Here is a 23,953-nt window from a genome sequence, read left to right as displayed (position 1 = left end):
GGTCACATGAAAAAAATAAAAAAAGGACTGTCATCATAATAAAATAAAAATATATATAAATTTTTGTTAGCGGGGTTATCAACAAGTGGATCCGTGGCGCAATGGTAGCGCGTCTGACTCCAGATCAGAAGGTTGCGTGTTCGATTCACGTCGGGTTCAATTTTTTGTTCTTTTTTTTTCGAACAATATTTTCTTAGTTCTGTTTCAGCCATGAGCTCCACTCCCATCGTCCCTGAGGATGGCCGTTGCGACCCGAGTGGTCTGCATTTCGACTGGACCCAAGAGAAAATCTGCGGCGAAGACGGACAGGTCGGAGGCTGAAGAACTGGTTCGCGGTGTAATTAGAAAGTTCAGCGACAAAGAACCATTGCTCAAGACATTGGACTATTACGCCTCGAGGTTCGCTATTCTTCCTATATGAACTCTGAATTTGGGCCTCTGGGTGTTGATTTTTTAAACTGTTTTTGCTGTCTGTTGAGTGCCAGAAGATGGGTAATGATGAAATTATTCACAGGCAGAGTTGATTGATTTCAAGTTCTATTTGGCATGGATAAAGAACGAGTGTCATTTCTGGGTGAGACTAAGCAAGCAAAATTCTGCTATTGAGAGAGGTCATGAGTGTTCTAATGATGTATTTCATTTTCAGGTCTTCAGATGGATGCAGAAACAACATTGGTATACAGCGGATGATGGGGTTTGTTCTAGACTAATATCTATTTCGAGAAGGAAAGGGCCAAAATCGAATGCCTATGTGAGACCCTACATGGTTGGAGAGGGGAACGAAATATTCTTTATAAGAATGAAAATCTCTCCCCAGTAGACCGTTTTAAAACCATATAGTTGACGGCGATACGTAACGAGCCAAAACAGACAATATCTACTACCAGTGAGTTTGAGCTGTTACAAATGGTATCAGAGCCAAATATTGGGCGGTGTACAACTAGATACTTCTGTTTACCATGCAATTATAACATCGCATCTTCATTCCCAAGGACAAAGTAAAGGTTTTGGCTAAAGTTCGTTGGTACTTTGAGAACATGAAGGGAATGGAACGATGTAAGCCAAATATTGTTACTTACAACATTCTTACTAGAGCGTTTGTTCAAAGTGGAACAAGTTGATGCATTGTTTAAAGATCTTGACAAGAGCATTGTTTCAGCTGATACATATACACATAATGGAGTGATGGATGCATATGGTAAAAACGGGATGATCATATAAAAAGCAATCAAATTAAACCAGATATCATAACCTTTAACTCGTTTCTTTGAGTAAAGTAACACTAAAATTAGTTATACACCTTGTACGAGTCGCTCTTAATATGAAAGTAATCAAAATGTTGGATACAATACAAAAAGGTAGATAGAAATTTGAAATTTTACATTCGACAAGCTGTCAAGTGGCCTCAAATCAGAGCTAATCAATCCTCATCTGATTCTGCACATTAATTTATGTATTAGAAACATGCAGAAGTATGATAAATGTATATATACCCACCAACTTATTTGGCCTACATATTCACAGTTCCAAATTAAAGCGTCGAAACGCTCCATTGTCTACATATGACCTATATGTACGTACCATGTATTGCTTCCATGTTGTCTTCCTTATAAACACCAAGGGGGGATCCGTGTATAGATACAAGCATCTCACCGGGCTTTGGAAGCCTTCGGGTTCTCGGTGTCATTCCAATGGACAATCTTTGGTTACTTACCTATGAAAGCAGAACTAGTTAGCTTATTGTAGAATACACTAAATAAAAGCAAAATTAGACTCTTAGAAACAATTATCAAAACATGTTACTCGATCTTTTTCAAAAGAGATAAAGAAGACTTTTTTGAAACAATTCCCCATGAGACCTCGCGAAGCTGAGTGTAATAAACTTCAAGCTGTTTTCTAGTCATAGCCTTACTAACTTTTGTACTCGTTGCAATTCATTTTTGCACCTCCGGTCAAGACTTTCCCTGAATTGTTTTCTAAATTTCATTCTGTCAATCAAATTGTTTCTTATATATATTGAAATGAGATAAGCATAGAACATAAAAATAAAAATGAATAATGGAAAACAGACGCTACCAATACAGTAACTTTGTTCCTTTGACCAAGACCACCACTATGTACCTAGATTTGAGTCAACAACAATGTAACAAATACTGGAAAATACCAATAACAGACAACTCTAGGGTATTAACAAGACGAAGTTAATGCAATAAGTGGTGTGCAAAAACGTGAAGTTCTAACCCCAGGAGTTTGGAGAATATCTGTCATTCCAAGCATCATACTATCCGAGGGCTCTGCCTCCAAAACCTAAAATGCAGGAATTATCAATAAATATATCAGTCAATACCGAGCATCTTCTTATGAATGACCATCCGACGAGAGGACAATCTTCAGCTTCACCAAATAAACAACATGAAACAATAGACATAGACAAACTAAAACAAATTTTGTGAGCTCACATGGTATCATTCATTTTACTGATCTAAAGAAGAGAATTCGAAGTAAAGAGTTTAAGGTATCAAACGCAAAATTACTTACCAAGCTCGGAATTTGCAGGCTCTCAACATTGAAAGGATTGGTTTTCACTGCCACCAGTAGAGAAAATACGGTGAGTTGCAGCAAACAAGCATCAAATAAGGGAGCATCTTAGCAGTTCGTTTTATGCACCATAATCCACAATCTACATATACCTGATTTACTGGAAAATTCAAATCCATTTAAAGATCGCATTCCAGCAGAGTAGTTAGGATAAGCTATGGACAGACGCTGTAAGAGAGAAGCGTGTACATCCATTCCATCAACTGGATTGGCGCGTAATTCACTTTCAGTTTCCTTCCACTGTACTTCAATTTCTCCTACTTCGCCTTTTCCAGAAATGGACAAGTTTGGAAGTTTCTCCTTGAAAAATTGCAATAGAGGAGTTTGCAATTGCTCTTTGTTGAAATACGAACGAAGCAAGCGCAATTCAGTAATCAAACGCTCGATCTCCACATCCCGAATGGCGCGAATTGCAGCAGCATGTCGTTCAACTATACACAAATGAAGGCAAAAGCAGCGGAAAAATATAAATTCAATGAACAATTGTCATTGAAAGAGACGCAAAACAATTTTCCTTCCCAAAAATAAGTTCAGGCTTCGGAAAATAAGAATCAATTTCAACATACCGTCCTCGTCAGAGACCAAAGGTTCTTGCTCCTCACTTTTTAACTCATTTTCTGCTTCGTCCTTTTCTTTTTCCCTAGGGCTAGACTTCTTAACAGTTTTCTTCGCCTTTCGCCTCGCCATGTTCCGCAACAAGTCTCTCTTGAATCTTCTGGACTACTCACTGTGCGGCATTCTTAAACGAATCCAAACACTTCGTCACTGGATTTTCATAAATTGAAAACAGATCAAAAACTTCCAAACCCCTAGATGTAGTGCATAATGACAGTAATTGGAGTTCGCAGTGATAATTGACATAAACAAATACAAATCAAAGTCTAAATAACCTGAATTCCTACCAATTGGTTTCCAAAACTTGACGAAAGCTAACCACTGGAGACAGGAATATAGGACTAAACCGTGCCGGTGTACCGCCGCGAAATAGGTGATGTCCTCCTCTTCCGCTCCGGGCGAGGAGCGAGTTAAGACGTGGGGAAAATCGGGCGGGGAAAGATGTTAATTTGAATGTAATAATGAATAGAACGGATATTACAATCCCAAACTGGGCCGCGTCAAGCAGAAATAAGCCCAAACGAAATTCAGTCCAACCAAGTAATATAAAAAAAAAATTCTAAAGTATACATAATTTTTTAAAAATAATTAATTATTAAAGTGAGATTTTAAAATTGCATAAACGGGTCGGGTCGAGTCGGGTCCATTCTCTTAAATAAAAAAAACATAAAATATTCTGTTTGCTTACAGTGTTTAATTTTATTTCATAGTCCAGATACTTCTGAAATATATTATTTAATTGTCATGCACTTTAAAATAATAATATTCTTAATTTAAATAATATAATGTAATTTCAATAATTGTATCAATGTACTATCTATTGTACATACATTTGTAATTATTTATTAATCTCGTGTTAAAATAAAATGACTAAATTAAATAAAAAAGTACATTTAAATTTTTTTCTTTGTCAAATTCCTAAATTTAAGTTATACATTTTTTTATCAAATATTTGATAATAAAATTTAATTTATTTTCTTATGTTTCATCCCTATTAATAGGAAAATTTAGATATATTAGTACAGAAAGAAAAAAATAAGTCGAATTAAATATAATATAAATTTGAGAAAACATCACTTTTTTTTAAATCTATGAATAACTCGGATGATAAAAATTACAAGGCAATCCGTTTATAATAAAAAAAATACTATTTTTATTGTATGAGACCTCTTAGAGATCCTAAAGCAAAGTCATGAGAACTTATACTCAAAATGGATAATATCGTACCATTATGGAGGGTCGTGTTCTTCTAACCGAGTATCAAAGTCATGCCCTAAACTTAGTTGTGCCAGTAGATTGGAAAATCCTCAAATGTAAAAACTCCAAAAGAAAAAGTAGTCAAGCCTCATTTGTTTGAAAGAAGGTGTTGGATGACGAAAGTCAGCTAATTTAGATAATGAAACTCCCACTTTGAGTAAAAATTTAAAATAAAAGAAACAAATTTATCTATTTACAAAAATATAGAGTTTGGCAAAAAAAAAATATTCAAACCGTTTTTGGTCAATTTTACGTTTTTTTTATGTTCTTTAAATAATTTCATAAAAAGGAAAAAAGGTTATTTAAACTGTTCAAAGTTCACGAGAGATAAAAATGGCGGCAAGGTAGTGGAAGAATCGGTTAATGGCTCTTCCCCTCTGGATACTGAGGATCATGGCTCTGCCCCTTGAAATTTCGGAACCTGATCTGAAACTAACAGCGGTAGAAACGTGGAGCGCAGGAATTAGAAGGTAAAGTAAACTTCCACGAAGTCGCTTTAATGGAATTCTGGTCCCTAATCTCTATTCATTTGATCAAAAACAGATACCATAGATTGTCATCAAAGTCGTCGATTATGAAAAGGACTCATCCGTTCCTATATTTCGCCCAATTCAATGTAAGTATCTCACTGCGATTATTGTTTTTTCTTTTTTCTCTCTTCAACTGGCAGGAAAATCAAAGCTGATGCTGAATTAAACGACGACGAAAACGAGAAAACATCAGGAAAAGGTGGATTCGAGCTCATTCGTCTTATTTAGCCAATAAATGCCAAGTGAGTAACGTGGGACGCCCCTTTTTCTAAAACTGTTTGATCGATCAATTCTCACGGGCTCTGTGCTTTATATTCAATGATGGACACTTGGAATTTGGATAGGTTTTCAAAAAGTAGAAGTTCTCTTTTGAGAAAACTGATAAGACTTTATTAGGATAGTTGAATGCATCCTACTGGTGTTCGATCATCTGGATAGGAAATTGTAAACAAATTCGCTACTCATAATAACTGTTGGATGTAAATTCAGTATTTTACATGCACTTAATTACTATTAGATACACATTTAAGGTCCTTCTTTATGTACATCTGATCCAACCGTAAAATCGGACGATCACATTGTGATGATCTTATCAAATAATTAATCGTATGAGCATCTTTGTTTCTCTCTATATTCATATGCTCTGTTCCCATCTCTCTAAGCATCCCTCTCTTTCTAAGCCTCCTCTTTCACTTGTTCTAATCATCCCATCTCTATGGTAACTTCTAAGATGGTAGATTCTACCAAAAATTGTTTTCCAACTTACTACCAAACAAGAATTTCCATATCAAATCCAGTTTTCAAATTCTTCTGCCAAATAAACTTATAAAGTCAACAAATACACCAATATCTTTAGTTGTATATTCTATTTAAGCTTGTACTCTTCCAGCCACGAACGAAACATGGCCAACGGAACCGTGTTTCACGTTATAGATACCAAAATTATTTGATTTATTTAACTGCTGGCATAATTTTTTAGTCATCGTCGAATGTGCTGATTTAAAAAAATATGTTTTTTAAAAGAAGTGTTTTTCCTGTGAGATGTTTTTTAATCATACTTTGACTGGCCAGAAACTGTCGGTCGATGTATATGCTGTTGTTGGTGATTTACATTTTTTATTTTGGTTATAAATCAAGCTGATTAGTAGTATTGACTGAGAAATCAAAACTGGTTTGCATTTGTGGCTGCAGCAATGTTGATGCGGTGGCTTATAATTGTTCTTGTTTCTATTGCGCTGCTGACTCCCACTTCCATTGCTCGGCCTGAGGTTATTGTTGCAAGCCATGGTGCTGTTGCCGCAGATGACTCTCGATGCTCCAGAATTGGTATGGATGTTCTACGGGAAGGAGGCCATGCAGTTGATGCTTCGGTTGCTACTGCTCTTTGCTTGGGGGTTGTAAGTTCCGCATCAAGTGGCATTGGTGGAGGAGCCTTTATGCTGATCAGGTCGGCCAGTGGAAAATCTCAGGCTTTCGATATGAGGGAGACTGCACCTTTGCTTGCTCATGAGGTCCTGTAACTTGACTCCACTTGTTTCATTTCCTTTGTTAGATTTTCCAATTTAATCTGTTTTCTAAGGAAGAAAGAAGGACCATAACCATATAATCTTGCTCATTTAATTGTTATTGGAAAGCTCGTACTATTCATTTATCTCTGAAGTTAAAATTTGTGATAGTGCATTGGGCGTTTGGTGGCGCTAAAAATGTCAGCTACCAGTTAACGGTACGAAGCCTTCTGTTCTTATGGCTTAAGCTCTTGGGTCTAATGCTGATGAGAATTGAGATATAGTGGTGTCTGTTAATTCCTGTCTTCATTATCTTGTGAATCTGATTGGTCCATGTTTTTCTGAACATTTTTTTATACTTGCACGAACGTATTCTTAAAAAGTCTTGTGGGTGACATTTGGTCACAATTTGATGGTACTTCATTTATCCAAGTGCCATCATTCAATCAGTCTCTTAAATCTCTTTTCACATATGAACAGAATATGTATGCCAGCAATGCTGCATCGAAAGCAGTCGGAGCCCTTTCCATTGCCGTTCCAGGGGAACTTGCTGGACTTCACGAAGCTTGGAAACAATATGGAAAGCTTCCATGGGCAAGGCTTGTTCAACCAGCTGAACGTCTTGCTCGCTTGGGGTTTAAAATATCTCCATACCTTCATATGCAGATGGTTAAAACAGAAGCAGGAATCTTGGGAGATGAAGGACTCAGGAACTTGTTTACATCAGGCGGAAAATTGTTGAAACCGGGAGATGTTATCCGCAACAAGAAACTTGCACAAACTCTAAGAACTATTTCTAGATTTGGTGTCCAGGCCTTCTATAATGGATCGATTGGAGTTAACTTGATAAGAGATATCAGGAAGCTTGGAGGGATACTGTCAATGAAGGACTTGCAGAGCTATCGAGTTAAAATAAGAGTCCCCATCTCAGCCCGTACAATGGGTCATGAGATAATCACCATGCCTCCTCCTTCAGGAGGTTCTGGATTGATCCTTGTAAGTTTTTTGTCTCGAGAAGCAGTTGTTTTTTAAGTTTGTTTTGTTAGTAATAACATATTCTGCTGCAGATGCTTAATATTCTGGCTCAATATAAACTGCCTTCAGGGCTTATGGGCCCTCTTGGCATCCATCGGGAGATTGAAGCATTGAAACATGTAGCAGCCGTGAGAACTAACCTTGGCGACCCCAATTTCTACAATGTCTCCAAAGTTCTTTCCGACATGCTTTCGCCCAAGTTTGCTAGAAAGTTAAAGAAAACCATCAATGACAACAGGACTTTTGATCCAAGCCATTACGGCGGCAGGTTGGCGCTCCTTCATATATTACTTCACTTTCCCTCGTTTGTATTTCCTTTCTGTTCTAGCATATCTTTGTGAAACCTTTCCAAGTCTTTCCTCTTTATCGTGTGTTCTAACAGATGGAATCCAATTTACGACCATGGCACCAGTCATTTGTCGGTCGTCGATGGAGAACGAAACGCTGTCTCCATGACTACCACTGTGAACTACTATTTTGGAGCAGTGATACTCTCCCCAAGTACTGGAATAATCTTGAACAATGAAATGGATGATTTTTCTGTCCCTGCTAATGTTTCTGCTAATACACTCCCGCCAGCACCATCCAATTTCATCAGGCCAGGGAAAAGGCCATTATCATCCATGTCTCCGGCTATTGTCCTGAAGGTCCTTTTTTCCTTCTAATTTCTCTCATTTTTTGCTTTAGAAGTGTCTTATGAATTGAAAAGTTTTGTGGAATTCTTGCACAGAATGGACAGCTGAAAGGTGTGGTTGGTGCAAGTGGAGGAGGCTTCATCATTGCAGGAACAGCAGAGGTTGTGTTGAATCATTTTGCAAAAGGAATGGATCCGTTCTCATCTGTGATGGCTCCCAGAGTTTATCATCGGGTTTGTTTTATATCTTCCCTTCTCTATCTCATATCGTTTCTGCTAGGAATCATGACTCTCCATAATGGTTTAGTATTATCTACTTTGAACATAAGCTCTCGTGACTTTACTTTTGGTTTCTCCAAAAAGTTTTATACCAATAGAGATAGTATTCCTTACTTATAAACTCATGATCGTTTTCTTAATTAGTGAATGTGGGACTCTCTCCCAACAACCTCAACATTTTCCCGTCAATTCACCTAATTCAGACATTCTTACACTGCTAGTAGTCATTTGGAAAGTAAAGTGCAATCTGAACATTGGAAACTAATACAAATTGTTCAAAACAAACAGCTGATTCCAAACGTTTTGACCTATGAGAACTGGACGACCGTGTTAGGAGACCATTTTGAAGTTCCTGCTCAAACAAGGGCAGCCCTTGCTAAGAAGGGTCATGTCTTAGAAGGCCTTGCAGGAGGGACAATTTGCCAGTTTATTGTTCAAAAATTTGGCTCACCAAGACAAGGTGGTGGCGTGGGGAAGCTCATAGCGGTAAGTGATCCCCGGAAGGGTGGGGCTCCTGCTGGCTTTTGATATTGTAAACCGTTGGGATTTCTTTTCAGCTTCCATTTACGTTAGCTGAATGGTTTCTCTTAGCTCTTTTAGAGAAGTTGTTGAAACACTTCACTGCATTATGGAAATAATAGTTCAAGTTTAATCTTGTAGGATTATGACTCTAAACACAGGTAAAGTTGGGTTGAAAATACCTAATGATGTATTAAGAGGCTTAAGGAATCCTTAAGCTGTAACGATCTAGATCCACTGCAGCAAATATTGTCCTCTTTAAGTTTTTTCTTTCGGGCTTCCTTTCAAGGCTTTAAAACGCGTCTGTTAGGGAAATGTTTCCACTTTTGGGCTTTTCCTTTTGAGCTTTCCCTCAAGGTTTTAAAACGTGTCTATTAGGGGAAAGTTTTTACTTTGGGCTTTCCTTTTGAGCTGGTTTCCACTTTGGGCTTTTCCTTTTGAGCTTCCCCTCAAGGCTTCAAAACGCGTTTGTTAGGGGAAGGTTTCCACTTTGAGATTTTCCTTTCCCCTCAAGGCTTTAAAACGCAACTGTTAGGGGAAGGTTTTCACTTTGAGCTTTTCCTTTCCCCTCAAGGCTTTAAAACGCGTCTGTTAGGAGAAGGTTTCCACTTTGGGCTTTTCCTTTCCCCTCAAGACTTTAAAATGCATCTGTTAGGGGAAGGTTTCCACTTTGGGCTTTTCCTTTCCCCTCAAGACTTTAAAATGCATCTGTTAGGGGAAGGTTTCCACTTTGGGCTTTTCCTTTCAAGCTTTCCCTCAAGGCGTTAAAATGCGTCTGTTAGGGGAAGATTTCCACTTTGGGCTTTTCCCTTCCCCTCAAGGCTTTAAAACGCGTCTGTTAGGGGAAGGTTTTCACTTTGGGCTTTTCCTTTCCCCTCAAGGCTTTAAAACGCATCTGTTAGGGGAAGGTTTCCACTTTGGGCTTTTCCTTTCAAGCTTTCCCTCAAGGCGTTAAAATGCGTCTGTTAGGGGAAGGTTTCCACTTTGGGCGGGGAAGGTTTCCACTTTGGGCTTTCCCTTTCGAGCTTTCCGTCAAGGCGTTAAAACGCGTCTGTTAGGGGAAGGTTTCCACTTTGGGCTTTTCCTTTTGAACTTTCCATCAAGGCGTTAAAATGCATCTACTAGGAGAACATTTCCATGTTCTCCTCTCCAACCAATTTGGGACGTCACGTAAGCACAAATAAAAAATCACTTTTTTTTCATCTCAATAATGTTTTAAAAGTTGCCAAATACAGCCTAGAAAATGGCTGTTTATAACTTCAAATAATAGAAATCACTGATTAATTTTAGAATATTAATAAATAAATGGGTAGAATTGATTTACTAATTAATTAAATCAAAAGAAACTAATATATCATTAGATAAATTACAAATTTTATTAGAGGATTTTAGGTTAATTAAATCTATTCAACATACAATTAGAGAATATGGGCTAATTAAAAGGGAGTTTAGAAAATGTTAAACACAATCGTCAAGGGAAGGGTTTGAGATTAGTGATCAGACCCGTCCCTTGGGTTTAGAGATTAGAGATTCAGATGGTCCGTTCACTCTCAAATAATCAAGAAAGGCCTTCATCTTGGCGTGTAGTTGTTGAAGAATCTTACGACGTTCTATGCCGAAACTGGGTCATTCAGCGATGCGCACCATGTGTTCGATGAAATGTCCGTTAAGAACATTCTCATGGAACAATTTGATCTCTGCGTATGCCAAATAGGGCAATGTCGATGCGTCGTCGTGTCGCCTTCTACATGAAATGCCTGATTGCGATCCCGTTTCTTGGACTGGGATCATCGTGGTGTACAATCAATTAGGTGTTTTAGATGAGATGCTGCTATTTGGATGTTTGCGAAGATGATTTCTGAGAGAGTCTCACCGTCTCAATTCACGGTTGGTAATGTTCTTTCTTCCTGCGCGGCAAATCACTGTTTAGACGTTGGTGGGAAGGAAGATTCATTCATTTGTTGTTAAACTCGGACTCGGTAGCTATGCTTCTGTTGCGACTTCCCTGCTGAATATGTACGCAAAATGTGGAGATCCAGTTGTTTTTAACAGGATGATGCTGAAGAACATTTCAACTTGGAATGATTTGATTTCATTGTACATGCAATCTGGGCATAGTTTCTTGGAATTCGACGATTTCAGGGTATGATAAGTTCACCTTGGCTAGCGTTTTATCAAATGTTTACATGCTTATATTATAAGAACAGAAACTGAAACTTCTGAAGCAGTTGGCAATGCTTTGATATCAAATGTATGCAGTGTTAGGATGGGTAGAAATAGCTTGATTGATTATTGAGCGTAACAGGACTTCAATTGAGAATTATGAAAAACCCAGTTTGTAATGACTGCCATTCTGTTATAAAGTTCATTTCCAAGCTTGTAGGAAGGGAAATCACTGTTAGTGATGCTACTTGGTTTCTCCATTTTAAGGATGGTTCCTGTTCTTGTCAAGACTACTGGTAGCCGTAAGCTTGGAAACTTCTTCTGTGAGATCCCGAGAGAAAATCTAAAGAGCACAATATTTGATACATAAAGTCAAGGCGAACGTCATTCTGAACTGTGCAGCTATTGTTGTTGCTCCTGCAAAACCTACCTAAAGGTTATCGTTGTTGTTCTGCAAAGCCTACCTAAAGGTTATCGTTGTTGTTCCTGCAAAGCCTACCCAAAGGTTCAGCCGGATGGTAGGAAGTGGGCGATTTTGTATTTCTATGAGAAGCTCTACGGCACCCACGATTCCCAATAATAAGTCGTCGGCATATTGTGTTTAACATTCTTAAAACTAAAGAGACGGGCGGAAAAGGGGGAAAACTCTTTAAGTTCGTGCATGAGAAAACCAGGTATGTCCTTCCTATCGATTTTATTGTAGAAATCTGCTTAAACTGGAGTATTCATCCTTCAAGAGTGCGGATAATTGGGCCTGAGTTTGGAAAGGCCCATACCACAGTCTTGTTGAAAATCTAAGCCCATCGGTTTTTCTAAAATTAATTAAATATCTTTATTTTATTCATTAATATAAAATTAATTTATTATCAACAACTACGAGTTCCTTGAAGACCGAGTCTGATCTGATGACACCATTTTTTCTTTTCCTTTTAATTTGATTTTTTTTTTTAAATAATGGTTTATTAAAAAAAAAAAAAAAGGAAAAAAAAAAAGCAGTTTTTGTTGGGGGAGGTTGTGTAATAAATGGAAACCCAGTTGCTGAAAAAGTAGAAACGAAAAAATAAAAGGACCAAAGGGAAAATTGATGAGAAAAGTTATCCGAACCCACACCTGTCCATAGATGCTCATTGGGCAGCTTAAAACGCGGTCTTTTTTACAAGATTACGACGCTGCCCGATCTGCCCGATACCGGACTGGAAAATTACGGGCAGTCGGTCTCCAGTAATCGCTCTCGTTTCTCTCACTTCCCCTACTCCCACCCTACCCCCCTTCCTTCCCTCTCACCCTTCTCTGAGAGCCGCCGATAATTCCTTATCTTCCTTTCTCTGTGTCTTTTCGATCTCGATCGGACGGTCCACAATGAACGTTGCTTCTCGTGCTTCTTTTCTGTGGTTTTAGATCCCGATACGTCCAGATCTACCATCTCCCTGCTCTGATCTGTCTTCTCGGTATGATTTTGCTCTCAATTCTTTGTTGTTTTCTTTCTCTATCTGTTTCTGCTTGATTTCTTTCATCTTTTCTTGTTTTCTGCTTTTTTCTTCAGCTTCCTTGCTTGTTCTTCACTCTGCTAGTGTTTCCAGGTCGTTTGTCGATGGTTTTACTGAATTTTCTGTGGTTTCTTGCTGTTTTACTATGAATGCGGAGTTTCATTTCTTGTTTACCTGTTGTTTTTGCCACTTTTGAGCTGAATTCACCGTTGACTTTATGGACTCTAGAGTTTGTGCTTCACTGAAAGACGACGCCTCTTTTCTTTCAAGTGGATGCGTCAGAAAACTTCCTCTGCTTTTAAATGGTATTTGAATATATATCATAGAATGGGCCTTTTTGGATTTATAGTCCAAGGTCGAACCCTAAGCGGTAGAAACTACCGAATCAACACGGTAGGGGGCTGGCTGAGAGACTGAGGGACTGAGAGAATTTCCGATGGAGTTGGTGTTTTGTTATGATTTTCAGTCTTTTAATGGCTGTTTAAGTTTTTGGGGACAGATCTCACGGTGGCCAGCTCTCTCATCAGATTTTTTTTTTTTTTTTGGTTCCCTTTTGATGTATTTGCAGGGAACAAGTCGCCGCGCGAATGGAGATAACAAATGCTTCCGCAGGTGTCACGTTCGGTGCTGGCTCACTCGCTTGCGCCAGTCATGGTTTAGCTGCTTTACTGGCTTCGGCTCTGGTCAACACCCAGCTCCTGGCTCAGGCAAGTTTCTCTTTAACTTCCTCGTTAATCCTTTTTATTACCAAGTTCAGTCTGCCTAGTTAATGAATATCTTGTTTACTTGATGGTTTGGTTTGTTTTCCTTATAAAACCCATCGGCTTTGGCCAACTGGGTTGTTGCTGAGTACGGCTGAGCTCGAGTCGTTAAAGTAGAAGCTTTAGCCTGTGTAGATTATTTTGGTTGATCTTTTCCCCCTTTCATTTTCTAAATATTATAGAATATGGAAAGTTCAAAACTTGAATAATTTTTTAAAAGAAAAATTGGGAGTTCTCGAAATCACCGTAACAACGCGCCGAGGGATATTCTTGTGAATGTTCTTCTCTCTCTCTCTCTCTCTCTCTCTCTCTCTCTCTCTCTCTTCATCTTTCCTATTGGGCCATCATTCTATTGACCCCCACTTGATGGGCGACTTGCGATGCTAAATTTACGGAAATGCCCGCACTCCGACGACTTGAACTACACTCCATAACAACCCTCTTTCAATTCCTTTCATTCCAGTGGTTGAGGGGGGGCTTTCAGCTTGAATTGAGAATGGAATTAATAAAGCAATACTTCAGAATTTATTCGTTTGATGGGAAATTTCAGTATACAAATAAAAGATGTCGCCTTTTTTTTTTTTTGTTGAATATTAAGTTTTGGACTCGAGCTCAAATTGTTCTTGGAGTGTTTGTGGCCTTTTTTTCTTTTGAAGAATAGAGCATTTGCGACTTTTATGAGGATAGTTGGATTATGAATCAATCGTAATACGTGGTTTCTAGGCCCAAAAGAATCGGCTTTTCCCTTCCCACCATCCTCCTGTCTTTCTTCTCCTTAATGGATACCATTTCTGACATCCAATTGATGTTTAAGCTTGTTATTATTAGTGTGTTCTTATCACGTTCGTCGGTGAACAGATCCCGACAAGAAAAGACAAGGGGAAAATAAAATATACTAAGAATATAAGTGGAGAAGGTAAAAGTACAAAACAGAGATTCCCATATTGAAGGAACAGGGTAGGCCATCAAAATATGCGAGGCCATGCTCAGCAACTATTCATTCCTGTTAACATGTCAACTCATTGGCGGCATATTCTGTTAGAAATTAGCATAATTTCTTATCATTACTGAGAATTGTGAAACAAAAGAACGTTGCGTAGTACTTACAGCTGGTCAATTCGTGACTTTTGAATCGTTTAGAGTCGGATAAACTGGTAGAAAATTCTTATCTTGTATTGACAATATTGGGTGTATCAAGTTGTTGTCTTGTTTTAGCAATATTGTGTGGTTTTTCTCTGTTTCGCTTAATCAAACAACCATTTGCAAATGATATTGTTGGCTTCTGATATGCCTAACCTCATGGACTACTGTATTCTTGGAAATGTTGTTGCAGGAACCCCTTGGGGCACGTCTGATCAAACCTGGAATGAAGGGGAATAGTCCCACCCAGTGCTCATCATGCACACCACTTGATGCCGAAGAAGATGGTGATGATGACGAGGATGGGGATGGGGACTTAAGTGAAGGTGAAGATGAAGAGGATTTATCGTCCGAGGGAGACGAGTACGCCAACAACCTCAACGGCAACAATAAAAGTAATTCAAAGAAGAGTCAAGAGGGTGCAGCTGGTGGGGCAGAAGAGAATGGGGAGGATGCAGAAGAGTTTGATGGGGAGGACCAGGATGACGATGGTGATGACGACGATGATAACGACGATGGTGACGACGATGATGAGGATGATGATGGAGAAGACGAAGACGATGGTGGAGAGGACGAGGATGAAGTAGCAGATGAGGATGAAGACGAAGACGAAGAGGAAGACGAGGATGAAGACGAGGAAGCACTCCAGCCTCCCAAGAAGAGGAAGAAGTAAACTTAGGGCCTTTTTTAATTGATTTAAATATTAGCTTCTTGAGGACGTCTGTTAGGCTGTGTTCCAAATTAGTAATTATGTTTCTGCTGCGTGAGATTTAGAGTACTTCTGAACTTTTTTTTCTGCAGCTCTGATAAAAATGCCAATTAGTTTCAATACGTTTATTAATTATTAACGAAACGACATAATTGGAGGATACGTTAATGTAAATGATGAACTGTGTAGCGATTTGAGAAGAACAACATTCAAGTATCCACTTAATTTTGCTTTCTTCCACCTTCATAATAATGGAGAAGGAAGACGGCATGTTCATGGAGATGGGCCATCTCGTATCATATTTTGCTGTAATTCTTCTCTACATTCTTGCCCCATTTATTGTGTTTTTGTTCCTTGATTCCTAATGGCGGGTTTATCGTCGCATATTCCTCCACTTATTCCATTGGCGAGCTGTGAAGATGAAGGCTGTATGGACTTTGTACTTGTAAGATTACACATCGGTTGGAAAGGGGAACAACGCATTACTTATAAGGGCATGGAAGTCTCTCCTTAGTTGACGCATGCATTACTTATAAAGGGACTTTGTACTTGTAAGATTACACATCGGTTGGAAAGGGGAACAATGCATTACTTATAAGGGCATGGAAGTCTCTCCCTAGTTGACGCATTTTAAAACTGTTTGGCTGATGGCGTTATATAACGGGTCAAAGTGGACAATATCGGCTAGTGGTAGGGTATTAGTCGAAGTAGGGTTAACCCTCTTCATAGGAGACGTTTTAAAACTGTAGCAGTGGGAGGCACTGATTGAAGTAAAGCTAAACCTCTTTATAGGACAGGACAGACGTTTGAAAGATTAACTATTTTTATCATCCTTTGATTGTTCTTGGTTTGAAATGGGCCCGTTTTCATTTCAGTTCTTGGAAGAGCCGTTGTTCCTATTCAAGTCTGAATTGACCATATACTTTTCCTACTCAGTTGCAGCTCAAGTCTTTTACCATATCCTTACATCTTTATGCTTTAAACAGTCTTTCGATGTTAAATAGACATCTTTATGTAATAACATTGTTTTTTTTTTTTTTAAGGATTATTTGTGATTTGGCTACTCATTTATCTTCCATTTAGCTCTTTTCTTTCTTTCTTTTTCTTTATTCTTTTTTAGTTTAAAGATCAAATAGTGATTAAGTGGCAAGTTAAATATTTTATTTTTATGGAGTAAACAAAATCAGTGGACTGTCAGCGTCGGGGTGCATGAAGACAACCTGTAAAACGGTGCCACGTTTTCTGGCACAAACTTGTTGGTAAAATTTATAACTAACGTGAAGGGCAAATAATAAGATGACACGTATCACTCACATTCATCTGAAATCTGATAGAATTAGGCGTTGTCGGTGTTGTGGTTTTGGTATTGGGATGAAAACCATTTGCTGGGTTTCTGTTTGGCGGTTTTCATTCTCAAAAACCACTTCCTAAGTTCCATTATTTCCCGTACCAAAATGATTAACAAAATGGGACCCAATAGACTAAACAAACAATTGGATACTTCGCCTTTACTTTCTACCCCTAACCTATTACCTACTACATAACTGGACCGGAAGAAAGATCGAGTACATATTGTTTACTTTTAACTCTTTATGTATTATCGTCAATTTTACAATCTATTTAAATTTATTACCTATCATCATCAGCTTAGTAGTCTGTTTTGATCCGTTACGTATCGTCATCAGCCTCACAATTTTAACCGATATGAAATCGTCGCTTCACAATTTTACTAAGGAGAGATTTTTACACCTTTATAAGAAATGATCCGTTCTCCTCTCTAACCAACTTAAAATCAGATAATTTTTTTAAAGTAGGTTTTATGAGACGTCCCAACTAAATCAAATTAAACCAAAACAAACCAAACCAAACCTTTTTTTTTTCTCTCTCTTCCAAAACCGAAACTTTTTCATCAAGATAAGCTTTATTTTGTAATTCCAAAAAAACCCTTCAATAAAATAAGAAAATGCAAATTATATTTGTTAAAATAAAATAAAATAAATTGGAAATTATACAATAAAATAAATTAAATTAAATTACTCCACCTTTTTTTTATTTGTATTATACAGTCTACACCGACTTGTCGGCCTTATCCACAATCATCCCCCACTCCCTCAATATATTCCTCTCTTCTTCCCAAATGGGTCTCTTCAAAATCAACTAAGAAAAGCTTCGAAGATCACACAGCCATGGCGGATATTGCCATTCTGGTCGCAGAGGAATACGAGAGGAGGATGAAGAATCCAAGGCAAGAACAGAAGGCGGCGGCAGAGGTTCAAGATTTGGTTTCTGGGGTTTCCATCTCTGCAACTGCGAGTAGGGTGAAGAAGATGATGGAATTGGAATTGGAATTGGCCCAACCAAATGAATTCAAATGGGTTTTTGAACCCAAATCCCAAATCGGGCGAGCCGCATCCACTGGATTCTTCTCCGCCTGAGTTCGTCTTCTTTGTATTATACTGTAAATCTTTCCAATTTGTGCATTGTTTGTAATCTTATCCTTCTCATCCTTCTTATCCTTCTCATCCTTCTTATCCTTCTTATCCTTCTTGTGGATACCCGAATTGATGATCCTTTTCATTCAATTACAACACCAGCCATTCCATTTGAAAGTCTACTTTAAAATGATGATTCTAAATTATTTCATGATTCAATCATTCTAATCCTAGACATTCAGCTACGTCCTCAAATGCTTTCACATGTTCAGCCTGACGTGCAAGTAAAAATACGTTGCCATAGTCATCATTCACTTGGTTTGGTTCGATGGTTTTGAGAGTTAAAATGAAATATTTCTTGTAAAAGTAGACACGTTTTAAATCATCAGACTAACAGCGATATGTAATGGGTCAAAGCGGACAAATTTCTTCTAGCAGTGAATTTGTAGTGTTGCAAACATTCTCCAGATGGCGTTTTAAAACTATGAAAGCAGATAATATTTGATAGCGATGGGCTTGGGCTTGGGCTTGGGCTTGGGCTTGGGCTTGGGCTTGGGCTTGGGCTGTTGCAAACATTCTCTAATAGATGCGTTTTAAAACCATGAAATTGATAGCGATATGGGTCAAAGCGGACAAGACTTGGGCTGTTACAAACATTCCTCAGTAGATGCATATTAAAACCATGAAATTGATAGCATATGTAATAGGCAAAAGTAGACAATATCTGCTAATTAGCATTGAGTTTGAGTTATTACAAACATGAAATGGACAGTAGTACATAACTTGGCCAAAGCGGACAATATCTACTAACAGTGAACTTGAACCGTTACAAACATTCTTTAATAAATGGTTCTAAAATCATGAGATTTACAACTATAGTTATGGACTAAAAGAGAGAATATAAAATCTATCAAGACTTTTCCGCAGGCTTCTGCACAGATAGAGAATTGATCCTGAAACTAATACTCCTCCATTTGTTACTTTCCGCTAAAGATATGGTAAAAATGATACGAACACAAAATGGTGTCATCTTTAGGCCTTGTAATTATGTCAGTCTTGTGGGTTTCTGGTAGATTTTGAGGAATTGGACCAAAACTGGAGTCTTGTGGGTATTCTGTGGCTTCTAGGCTATCATCAAATCATCAATTCGTCTCTATCTTCAACGACAAATCTAAACCAGTTAACCTCATACAATTCAAAGCTCCATTAACAGAATGGCCAATCCAGCAGCCCTCGTTTTGAATAATTTTCCAATGGGTTTGGTTGCATCCTGCCAAACTCATGACTAAAGAAAACACCAAACTCGAGTCCTATAATAATGTGAATGGCAATTTTAAATATATATAAGATGTTCCTTTTTTTAGAATGGGGCAACAACAACGTGCAACAAACTCAGAGAACAAAGAACTCAGCCACCCCATTTCCCAAATGGATAAGGATCAATCTCCTCCAAATGCGTTCTTTTGGTTTGGTGCTATTATTACTATTCAAGTCGTTCATCTACTTTTGGAATTTGACAATAAATGTCAAATCTTTTGCAACCAACCACTCACTGCAATTGGAACTTACAGAACGATTCAGTTCATCATGCGAAGAATAAAGGTTCCACAAACATTTGGAATAGGAAATGTTTCAAAGTCCTTCTCGGGAACAGTTCTAAAACATAGGGAAATGTGTTTGGCTCGACCATCTAAAAGCTGTTTTTGGTTGTTCTCAACGATGACTGATTCTGAGAACGCTAAGACTTCCAAAGTTGTAATTCCTTGAAAATGTAAAGAAACCTTGATATTACAAAGTCACCTAATCAAGGTTGTTAAACATGGTTTCTGAGATTCCCTCGTCTTTTGTAGAGATAAGGTTGAACAAAATTTGAACAGTGAACAAAAAGGAGTCACTGGTTCGCACATCAAATCAGAGGCCTTGGAGTTCAACAGGATTGGTTGGATTCACTATCACTATTGGGGCATAAAGACAGGGAAGATGTGCCAATTTTCTGTTTGTTCCTGCATTTAATTGCTGCCCACCAACAGTGCATTTAGTCCTCCTACCATATCCACCCAAATCACATGCAAATATCAAGGGAAACTCTGTCAAACTTGGATGAACTTCCTCTTCCTAATCACTATATGTTCTTAATAAATGCTGTCATGTACCACTTTAGTTACCTCGTAAGAGCACCATAACTTAGTCCACCAACTCACATCTACTATCTATAACTATACGTCCTGGCCCTACGTAGCCAAGGAATCCCAATAACAAGAGACTCTAATGGATTATCTAACTAACGTCTTCAATTTTTCGAAAGATCCTTTGGATTAGCCTAAGTAAACTTCCTGGTGGAGAAAAGTGGCTGTGATTTGGATGATATAGAGCGGATTTCAATGTGTTTTGGAACAAAGGTGCTGGTCAAGATGTAAATTGATTGTTCCCAAAAATTAATGATTCATTGACGAAGAACCAGGAAAAGTAGGAAGCAATCAAGAAACATAGCATCAAACAGTTGGCTGGAGTAACTACAGGTAAACAGAAACATACACGATTTTACTCGATCTAACAACAGATCAATCGAACCAGAAGCGAGCTGTTACCTAACGCTATTGCTCGTCAAGTTTCAAGGAGAAAACAATATTCACTAGTTAATCTACACAAAATCAACATCCTATGTTATTTGATTATTTTCTGTGATGAACAAAATGAAATTAGATTTCTCCCTAGAAAAATCTGTATATACTATTACCATGTAATGCTGATAACAAAAAGATGAGCTCCTCGTCGCTTCCGTCGTACTCTACACGGTCCCGCAGCCTGTGATAGCCGGCGACAATATCGTCCGGCAAAACCTTACTCCGGCAAAGCGGACACGTAGCGAAACAGAGTTTCAGCCAATTATCAAGGCAATCCTTGTGAAAAGTGTGGTTACACTGCAATTTCCGTACCTTCTCCCCTTCCTCGAATTCAGAGAGGCAAACTGCACACTGATCGGCGGGACTGGAGGTAATCTTATTGGAGAATCGAATCGTCGGATTCTTCTCCTCGATCAGTTTCAAAAACTGCGCCGTCGGAATCACGCGCTTGTCGACGTTAGGCCTCAAGCCGAAGATCGTGCGAACGAGAATAACTAGCTCGAGAATTAACAGGGTGAAGAAGACGGCGGTCATTGTGTGGAGGTGGGAGAAAAACTCGGAGAGAGCTCCCATGGCTGCCCAGATAGAGATTGACAGATAGATTCCAATTCTTCCAATTTTTTACTCTATCTGAAATTTCAGCACTCTATATCCTCTGTTTTCTTTATTTTTATTTTTATTTTTCCTCTTCTTTTCCTAAAAGAAACTCACACTCGTGGATTCATAGAATTTCTGTGCAACCAATCTCACTTCAGTACACGTGGAATTCCCTAAAACCGTGTTTATGGATAAACTAGCAATTATTAAATTATAAGTTTGATTCCTTTACCAAGTGCTACTTAATTATTGTAATAGAGTTTTAACATTTATTAAGAATATTTTATTAATTTATTTTTAATTCTCTCTACAAATATATATATATATAAATTTTAATAGTCCATCATCACTATCTTAATTAATTTTTGTTATTAATTATTTACTAATAAATTGATAAATAAAACATAATTTATTGAAAATTTTAAATGAAATAATAATTTTGTTATGAGTTGGTTCAAGACCGGTCAAGTAGGCTCAATCTATTAAATTGGTTGGCCGAGATCATTTGAATCTCAGTAAATTAATAAATTAATGCACTTCAATTATTGGTAGGATGAACTAGGACTTGAGATCAAGAATGACATGAAATAGACACATCCCATCACACGAATTCCAAGATATGACATACAATATAGGGACAATGGCATGACTAGAAGGATTCAGTCCTCGCAACGATACACACAAAATCAAGCATTAGTGCAGGTAGGATATAGCATCACCCGACTGCACGAGTTCTTCTATCGGCTAGCTTGGTTGGAATTGTATCAGATAAATATGGATTTAACAAATATTTATTAAAATGGAAAATGTGGGTTTTAATTAAAATTTGGGTTAATTAATTAATGGCTGTTATGTTCATGTTTGGTTTGAGAAGGCATTGAAAATTGAAGCTAATTTGTCAAGCAAATTTAATGAAGTAATAATTAAGTTATCATAAAATCAATAATTATTTATGCAAATATAGAAGTCCCATTTTTTATTTTTTACCCAAGTAAATATGAGAAAACCAATGGGCCTTTGGGCCCGAGTAAATATAAAAACCAATGGACCTTTTTGGGCCCAATACGGTTTTGATTCGAATGGAACTTGTAAGGGGAGAAAAAAAATGCCTACGAATAAGCGCGGGATTCCAGCTAGATGTACTTCTAGAATTCTTACAAAAGCTCACAAAGAAAGCTAACTTAACGAATTGATTCTAACCAAAAGCTGGTTAGAATATGAATGACTCTTAGATCGAACTTGAAATCTATGATGGTGACTCTTAAATTTCAAGACGACTCACTCCAAAATTAGCTTGATCAAAACTAATTCAATGAATCGGTTTAAATATCAAACCTAAAACAAGGTTTGAAAAAGAATAACACCAAAAAGGTATAAAAAAAAAAACACAGATTTTGTTTGCATTCAACAATGATTCTCACGTATGAATATTACATGCCTTTAAATATGCCAAAACATAATGAAGTTATCTATCAACTACAAACTACAACTTGTAATAAAAACCAGTAAATACAAATTAAAGAAAATAAGGCATACATAAATTGTCTCCATTGGTAGTGCTTTGTTTCAACTTGTACACTAACTAGCGTTTAACGATGCAGTGCATAGGCTTCTTAAATCTTCTTAACCTTGTTCCTTGTAATAGGTCATTCAGGTACATGCAAAGGGTCAGTAGTTGAATTCATATCACCGACCTTTGAGAGTAACGACAAAGAACAAGAGGCAAAATAACAATAATTATAAATAATAATAATAATAAAGTGAAGAAAAAGAAGAAAAAGGCAGACAACCTCATCTAATTCACGATGCTTTATCACCTTAATGGAAATTCCGTACTCCGTAACAGGCGTACTTGATTTCTCCATCTCCTAAATAATAATAATAATCCCAATTTCTTTTATCGTTTTTAATTATTTCAAATTAAAAAAAAAAAAAAGAATGATTACATCATCAAAATTTATTCTTAGTCTTAATTTGACTCTTACCTTTACAATTATGAGTCATTTAGTTTATTATTATTATAAAAACTATTTTTTTTAATAAAATATGAAAATAATCATAATTATAAACCCGTCGGCAAAAATTGAGTGGGTGCAAATGAAAATTGGACTTTTAAAACTTTTTCTAAGTGCTTTCAAATAATGTCAAATCAAATAATTTTAAGAAAAAAAATTATAAAATAATAAATAAATAAATAAAGTGTCTCCATAGTCCACAATTCCGATTATGACCTCGGAGTCTTAGCCAGTAAGTATCTGACAAGTAAGCGCAACTTTGGCCGCCTGTATTAAAAAATATCTTTATGCTGACGCGGCGTCCTCACAATACGCGTTGTGTGAGTGCCGCACCGAATAGAAACCCAATATTTCCAAATATCCAGAGAGAGAGAGAGAGAGAGAGAGAGAGAGATTGAGGTTCCCCCACCGTTTTTGTCCGTCATTCTGTGTACTTTCAAAACCATTCTGGTAAACGGTAAACGGTAGTGGCCGTCTCTCAACCGTTTTCTCCACGCTGGAATTAAAAATTAATTGACTTGCATTATTGAGCATCTATGAATTATTAATTATCCTTCATCATAATTTTAAATTTAATTAAATAAATTAATATATTAGATATTAACATGAAATAAATAAATCTAAATTAATTGATCCGAATTAACTAGGTGGCCAAAGGGAAGCCCCCCTGGCCCCTTCCAAGCAAGCTGCCACTATAAATACCGGGAGGGTTTAAGGCCTTGAAACACACCGATTAAAGAAAGAAGAGGAAAAAGGGCACTGTAAGGAACCATGTCGTCCATCGGAGCGAGCTGCGCTAGGGTTTATGTAATGAAGAAGAAAGTGGAGGAGAAACTTCAGAGGATGGAGCAGGAGAAAGCTGGGAGAAGGGAAGACTTGGTCAAACCTTCAAAAACCGCCCATCACGGCGGCGCTTTCGCCGGAATAACCATTAAAAAAGTCCATCCCGGTACTGTAATTTCGGTTCCGGCAAGCAATATTTCCTGAAAAACAGAGCTCTCTGGCTTTCACTGTCTGAATTAGTTTTTTTTTTTTTTTTTTGTGTGTGTGTGT

The 23,953-nt window shown here is 37.6% G+C and overlaps 5 protein-coding genes and 1 non-coding gene across 14 annotated transcripts; 4 read left to right on the top strand and 2 right to left on the bottom strand.

Annotated features, from left to right (window-relative positions):
• The first annotated feature begins 87 nt into the window (after positions 1-87).
• Positions 88-159, top strand: TRNAW-CCA. The gene has a single exon. It is a non-coding gene; the product is annotated as a tRNA-Trp (tRNA).
• A 1,086-nt stretch (positions 160-1,245) lies between these two features.
• On the bottom strand, positions 1,246-3,635 carry LOC111463139. 5 transcript variants are annotated; one of them, XM_023106967.1, is made up of 7 exons: positions 3,489-3,635; positions 3,165-3,407; positions 2,691-3,029; positions 2,539-2,585; positions 2,242-2,307; positions 1,582-1,714; positions 1,246-1,437 (listed from the first exon to the last, which is right to left on the bottom strand). In XM_023106967.1, exons 2-7 carry the CDS (start codon positions 3,283-3,285, stop codon positions 1,421-1,423), a joined length of 723 nt encoding a protein of 240 aa, XP_022962735.1. In that variant the 5' UTR covers positions 3,286-3,407; positions 3,489-3,635; the 3' UTR covers positions 1,246-1,420. The 5 variants fall into 5 exon arrangements, with proteins under 5 accessions (XP_022962735.1, XP_022962739.1, XP_022962736.1 ...); XM_023106971.1 differs by having other exon boundaries at positions 3,165-3,337; XM_023106968.1 differs by having other exon boundaries at positions 3,501-3,635.
• A 1,138-nt stretch (positions 3,636-4,773) lies between these two features.
• Positions 4,774-9,153, top strand: LOC111463200 (glutathione hydrolase 1). Of its 4 annotated transcripts, none has more exons than XM_023107053.1 (8): positions 4,774-4,940; positions 5,141-5,242; positions 6,192-6,511; positions 6,986-7,501; positions 7,573-7,808; positions 7,923-8,187; positions 8,271-8,408; positions 8,742-9,153. In XM_023107053.1, the coding sequence occupies exons 2-8, from the start codon at positions 5,236-5,238 to the stop codon at positions 8,979-8,981; spliced, it is 1,722 nt and encodes a 573-aa protein (XP_022962821.1). In that variant the 5' UTR covers positions 4,774-4,940; positions 5,141-5,235; the 3' UTR covers positions 8,982-9,153. The 4 variants fall into 4 exon arrangements, with proteins under 4 accessions (XP_022962821.1, XP_022962820.1, XP_022962822.1 ...); XM_023107052.1 differs by having other exon boundaries at positions 5,014-5,242; XM_023107054.1 differs by lacking the exons at positions 4,774-4,940; positions 5,141-5,242 and adding an exon at positions 5,623-5,718.
• A 3,082-nt stretch (positions 9,154-12,235) lies between these two features.
• LOC111463201 (phosphopantothenoylcysteine decarboxylase subunit VHS3-like) lies at positions 12,236-15,432 on the top strand. The gene is made up of 3 exons (XM_023107057.1): positions 12,236-12,583; positions 13,191-13,329; positions 14,717-15,432. The coding sequence occupies exons 2-3, from the start codon at positions 13,210-13,212 to the stop codon at positions 15,194-15,196; spliced, it is 600 nt and encodes a 199-aa protein (XP_022962825.1). The 5' UTR covers positions 12,236-12,583; positions 13,191-13,209; the 3' UTR covers positions 15,197-15,432.
• A 1,878-nt stretch (positions 15,433-17,310) lies between these two features.
• LOC111463202 lies at positions 17,311-17,846 on the top strand. Its single transcript, XM_023107058.1, has one exon. The coding sequence runs from the start codon at positions 17,419-17,421 to the stop codon at positions 17,665-17,667; it is 249 nt and encodes an 82-aa protein (XP_022962826.1). The 5' UTR covers positions 17,311-17,418; the 3' UTR covers positions 17,668-17,846.
• Positions 17,847-20,131: 2,285 nt separating this feature from the next.
• LOC111463642 (E3 ubiquitin-protein ligase RHA2B-like) lies at positions 20,132-20,950 on the bottom strand. Of its 2 annotated transcripts, XM_023107669.1 has the most exons (2): positions 20,601-20,950; positions 20,132-20,504 (listed from the first exon to the last, which is right to left on the bottom strand). In XM_023107669.1, exons 1-2 carry the CDS (start codon positions 20,859-20,861, stop codon positions 20,376-20,378), a joined length of 390 nt encoding a protein of 129 aa, XP_022963437.1. In that variant the 5' UTR covers positions 20,862-20,950; the 3' UTR covers positions 20,132-20,375. The 2 variants fall into 2 exon arrangements, with proteins under 2 accessions (XP_022963437.1, XP_022963436.1); XM_023107668.1 differs by having other exon boundaries at positions 20,142-20,945.
• Between the last annotated feature and the right edge of the window lie 3,003 nt (positions 20,951-23,953).

Source organism: Cucurbita moschata, unplaced genomic scaffold (assembly GCF_002738365.1).
Source record: "Cucurbita moschata cultivar Rifu unplaced genomic scaffold, Cmos_1.0 Cmo_Scf00028, whole genome shotgun sequence".
NCBI lineage: Eukaryota > Viridiplantae > Streptophyta > Magnoliopsida > Cucurbitales > Cucurbitaceae > Cucurbita > Cucurbita moschata.
Note: the sequence above shows the minus strand (reverse complement) of the source record. Positions and strands in the feature narration are given on the sequence as shown.

Coding starts and splice junctions, on each gene's coding strand:
- LOC111463139 (XM_023106967.1), bottom strand. CDS start 3,285: ATGGCGAGGCGAAAGGCGAAGAAAACTGTTAAGAAGTCTAGCCCTAGG. Junction 2,586..2,690: donor TGAATTTTCCAGTAAATCAG/GTATATGTAGAT, acceptor TACTGGTGGCAG/TGAAAACCAATCCTTTCAAT. Junction 2,308..2,538: donor GCCTGCAAATTCCGAGCTTG/GTAAGTAATTTT, acceptor CCTGCATTTTAG/GTTTTGGAGGCAGAGCCCTC.
- LOC111463200 (XM_023107053.1), top strand. Junction 7,809..7,922: donor CCAAGCCATTACGGCGGCAG/GTTGGCGCTCCT, acceptor GTGTTCTAACAG/ATGGAATCCAATTTACGACC. Junction 8,188..8,270: donor CTCCGGCTATTGTCCTGAAG/GTCCTTTTTTCC, acceptor ATTCTTGCACAG/AATGGACAGCTGAAAGGTGT.
- LOC111463201 (XM_023107057.1), top strand. CDS start 13,210: ATGGAGATAACAAATGCTTCCGCAGGTGTCACGTTCGGTGCTGGCTCA. Junction 13,330..14,716: donor ACACCCAGCTCCTGGCTCAG/GCAAGTTTCTCT, acceptor ATGTTGTTGCAG/GAACCCCTTGGGGCACGTCT.
- LOC111463202 (XM_023107058.1), top strand. CDS start 17,419: ATGGCGGATATTGCCATTCTGGTCGCAGAGGAATACGAGAGGAGGATG.
- LOC111463642 (XM_023107668.1), bottom strand. CDS start 20,861: ATGGGAGCTCTCTCCGAGTTTTTCTCCCACCTCCACACAATGACCGCC.